The sequence below is a fragment of the Excalfactoria chinensis genome, unplaced genomic scaffold, assembly GCF_039878825.1.
Source record: "Excalfactoria chinensis isolate bCotChi1 unplaced genomic scaffold, bCotChi1.hap2 Scaffold_85, whole genome shotgun sequence".
Classification (NCBI taxonomy): domain Eukaryota; kingdom Metazoa; phylum Chordata; class Aves; order Galliformes; family Phasianidae; genus Excalfactoria; species Excalfactoria chinensis.
The window spans coordinates 698,118-701,986 of record NW_027315717.1 but is presented as its reverse complement, the minus strand read 5'-3'; the positions used below and the strand labels follow the sequence as shown (position 1 = coordinate 701,986).

Here is a 3,869-nt window from a genome sequence, read left to right as displayed (position 1 = left end):
AACCTGGGAATTTGTGGGTTACTTGGGCCAAACAAACAGGGCGAAGGGACAGGGATCGGAGAGATATATCTGGAACAACTTCACTGCAAAGGCACTACTGCCAGGTATATCTTTGATTTGTGGTGACCGGACATGGCAAGGGGTACCAGCAAATGCTGTGGAGGGACCTTGTTATCTGGGAAGGCTAACCATCCTGTCCCCACGTGCCTTCACGAGGGTACAGTTGGCCAGAGACATGACTAAAGCTCAGAAGAAGCAGAACATCCATACGCTGAAGTCGGACTGCGGTGACGGAGTTTGCCTTTGGGGACCAACTGCACGAATCTTCGCATCCATTTTAACCCCAGGAGTTGCCACAGTGCAGGCACTGAAGGAGATAGAAAGACTAGCCTGTTGGTCCATAAGACAGGCCAATGCAACTTCCGCACTGCTAAGTGAACTACTCGTGGACGTTGATAGCATTAGACATGCCGTGCTTCAAAATAGAGCGGCGATTGATTTCTTGCTTCTAGCACAGAACCATGGGTACAAGGATTTTGAAGGGATGTGTTGTTTTAATCTGAGTGATCACCGTGAATCTTTACATAAGAAATTGGAGTGGTTAAAAGAACATACGGGAAAAACTGGAATACAGGATGATCCTTTTGGGGATTGGTTGGAGAGCTGGTTTGATAAAATTGCACCATGGTTCAAGCAGTTGCTTAAGATGTTAGTTGTAGGGCTTCTTATGCTTTTTGCATTAGTGTTGTGTGTGCCATGTGTATTTCACTGCTTGCTAGGTTGCTTACAGTGTTTGGCTGAAAAGATTATTTTCACACAAATAGAATATCATAAGATGCAGGATAGGCTTTAGGGTAAGAATTAGGGATTAGGTATTAGGAATGAATGGGGTTTATTAGTTGGGTGTATTAGTGGGTTTATAGTGTTGAGTATTGTAACAATTTAGGCTTTCTTAGCATGGGGAGGGGGAGATGCTGTGTATTAGGCGAAATACGGGGAATATCGGGCTGTTACGTGGCAGGCCCTCCCCCATTTCTGGAAGGATCAGTGACGTGTACAAGGTAGTAGGCGTATTTGAAAGGCATAGTTTATATAAGTGTGTGTTTGCTTGAATAAATCGCCATTTTACCTCTCATCTCCTTGGTGTCACTTTGGTAACTGGCCTAGCTGCGAACTTCTAGGGAGTCAAGATCGTAAAGTCATCAGCGGCCCTAAAGCGTTCACCGGAGTCCCACCCTGCTTCCTCTTCATGCCACGTCCCCTGGGGATGCCGACCCCACAACCCCCAACCGGGAACCCAAAATGCCCCAAACAGTGGTAACACAGAAAGAGGACATTAACTCTTTAACTTCCACTGTTCTGCGTGATGTTCTGTTGTGGAATATCAACAATAGAAATCACAACACCACCACACAGAGGCACTGACAGATGTGAACCTGAAAGCACAGACCCCAGACAGGAGCCCAGGGATGGCCTGTCAGCTGTTGCAGGCTGAAGTCACCGCACAGTTTGATGAGCAGCCGTGTGCTTCCTGCTGGACTGTGGGTTTCTGAGAACATCCATCTCCAGCAGCTCCAGAAATGTCTCACAAGAAGGAGGGCAGACAGAGTTACTGCACATCCTTTATTCTGTTAAAGTTCACAGAGAGCCTGGTTCATTATGAACAGTGCGTCTGGTCTACACTACAAAGGTACAAGCTAAAGAGAAATTGATTTGAATAATGTTGTTATAGTGAATAGCAATACAGTATATATATATATATATACAGTATATATGCCTATACATATATATATAAAACAATACGTCTTAATACATTACAGTTATAAAAATTGATCAAAACAAAAAGAAACAAAGAGTTTGCATCAGGAAACAGCATGAGTTCTAAAAGAAGGGCAGTTCAATATTTGTGAAACATATTTTGTAATCATTTTCCTGACTGCATCCTTGACTTCCTGGCTCCTCATGCTGTAGATGAGGGGGTTCACTGCTGGAGGTACCACAGAGTATAGAAGTGCCACCATCAGGTCCATGGATGGGGAAGAGAGAGAGGGGGGCTTCAGGTAGGCAAAAATGCCAGTGCTGACAAACAGGGAGACCACAGCCAGGTGAGGAAAACATGTGGAGAAGGCTTTGTGCCGTCCCTGCTCAGAGGGCATCCTCAGCACGGTCTTGAAGATCTGCACATAGGACACAACTATGAAAACAAAACACCCAAAGCCTAAACTGACACTAAGAATGATAACCACAAGTTCCCTGAGGTAGGAGCCTGAGCAGGAGAGCTTGAGGATCTGGGGGATTTCACAGAAAAACTGGTTGACAGCATTGCCTTGGCAGAGAGGTAGTGAAAACGTACAGGCAGTGTGCAGCAGGGAATTGGGAACCCCAGCGCCCCAGGCAGCTGCTGCCATGGTGGCACAAACTCTGCTGTCCATCAAGGTCCCATAGTGCAGGGGCTTGCAGATGGCAACATAGCGGTCATAGGACATGATGGTGAGAAGGGAAAGCTCTGCTGAGAAGAAGAAGACAAAGAAACAGAGCTGTGCAGCACATCCTGCGTAGGAGATGGCCCTGGTGTCCCAGAGGGCGTTGGCCATGGCTTTGGGGAGAGTGGTGGAGATGAAGCCCAGGTCGAGGAGGGCCAGGTTGAGCAGGAAGAAGTACATGGGGGTGTGCAGGCGGCGGTCGCAGGCTACGGCTGTGCTGATGAGGCCGTTGCCCAGGAGGGCAGCCAGGTAGATGCCCAGCAAGAGCCAGAAGTGCAGGAGCTGCAGCTGCCGCGTGTCTGCCAACGGCAGCAGGAGGAACTCGCTGATGGAGCTGCTGTTGGGCATCTGCTATTCCTGGGCTTGGAGTTCTGTTCAGAGTGCAGAAGATAATGACAAGTCCAAATCAATCTCAGAGACAGTCCTGCTATACTATAAAAGTTCTCCTTTCCCTTTGGAAAACGATCATTTACCTCCAGAAGCTGAATTAATTTTCATGAGCTTCACCATCCCTTAAGAAGATTAGGGAGCTCTTGCTTTCTTCTCATTTCATAATAGTATCACAGCCTCCTGTATATTTTCTTCTTTACTGCAGCTGCTCTTAGAGACCCCAGCCTCTGCCTCTGTGCACTTCAAATTGTGTCAGAGAAATCAGTGTGTTAACAGGACAAGTGAACTATTATTGTCTTCAGAAAACAACTATAACTGAACCTTTAAGGAAGGAGAGGCTGAAAGCACTACCTGTGTGAATGTTCACAAAACAACAGATGGATTGCAGAGATATTGGGGAGTCTCAGAGCTGTGTTCAGATTTGACAGCCCCTTTTAGATTGCTACCTGCAATCCTCTTTTCTCTCTCTAAGAACAGGAAATGGAAAATCCCTGCCTTGGTGTTTCTGTTGCAAAGAGCCCTTAGAAACATCCTCCTGTGTAGTGGAGCTGTGATCCCCCTGCCCCAGGCAGCAGCTGTGGCAGCACAAGCCCTGCCGGGGGGCTCCTTCCCCCACACGTCTCCCCGCAGCACCCTGGACAGCTCCCCGGGCAGGCTGAGTGCTGAGCCTGGCAGGCGGCAGAGTCCCATAGCCGGCACACAGCCCCTGGGGCACAGCAGGGACCCTGCTCTGCAGGACAGCCCTGGGCACCCGCCTGCAGCCCCACATGCACAGCCTGCAGCCGTGCTGGGACACGCAGCTCTCAGGACTGTGCTCTGATGCTGAAGCACGGAAGCCCTCAGCTGGAGCAGAAATCCTTTTCCACAAGAAAGAATCATGCAGTGCCTGCAGCCAGATCTGCTATGGGATGTCCCAGATTTAGTTAACCCTCTATGAATAGCAGCTATATGGCCTGAAGTGAGACTCACCGTGCCATTGCCTGTGAGCAATTCTCC

General features: G+C 48.5%; 1 protein-coding gene across 1 annotated transcript; it reads right to left on the bottom strand.

The window, feature by feature from the left end:
* Window positions 1-1,862: 1,862 nt before the first annotated feature.
* Window positions 1,863-2,831, bottom strand: LOC140265380 (olfactory receptor 14C36-like). The gene has a single exon (XM_072361296.1). It carries the CDS (start codon window positions 2,829-2,831, stop codon window positions 1,863-1,865), a length of 969 nt encoding a protein of 322 aa, XP_072217397.1.
* Between the last annotated feature and the right edge of the window lie 1,038 nt (window positions 2,832-3,869).

Excerpts from the sequence above, each read along its gene's own strand:
- LOC140265380 (XM_072361296.1), bottom strand. The coding sequence starts at position 2,831 with ATGCCCAACAGCAGCTCCATCAGCGAGTTCCTCCTGCTGCCGTTGGCA.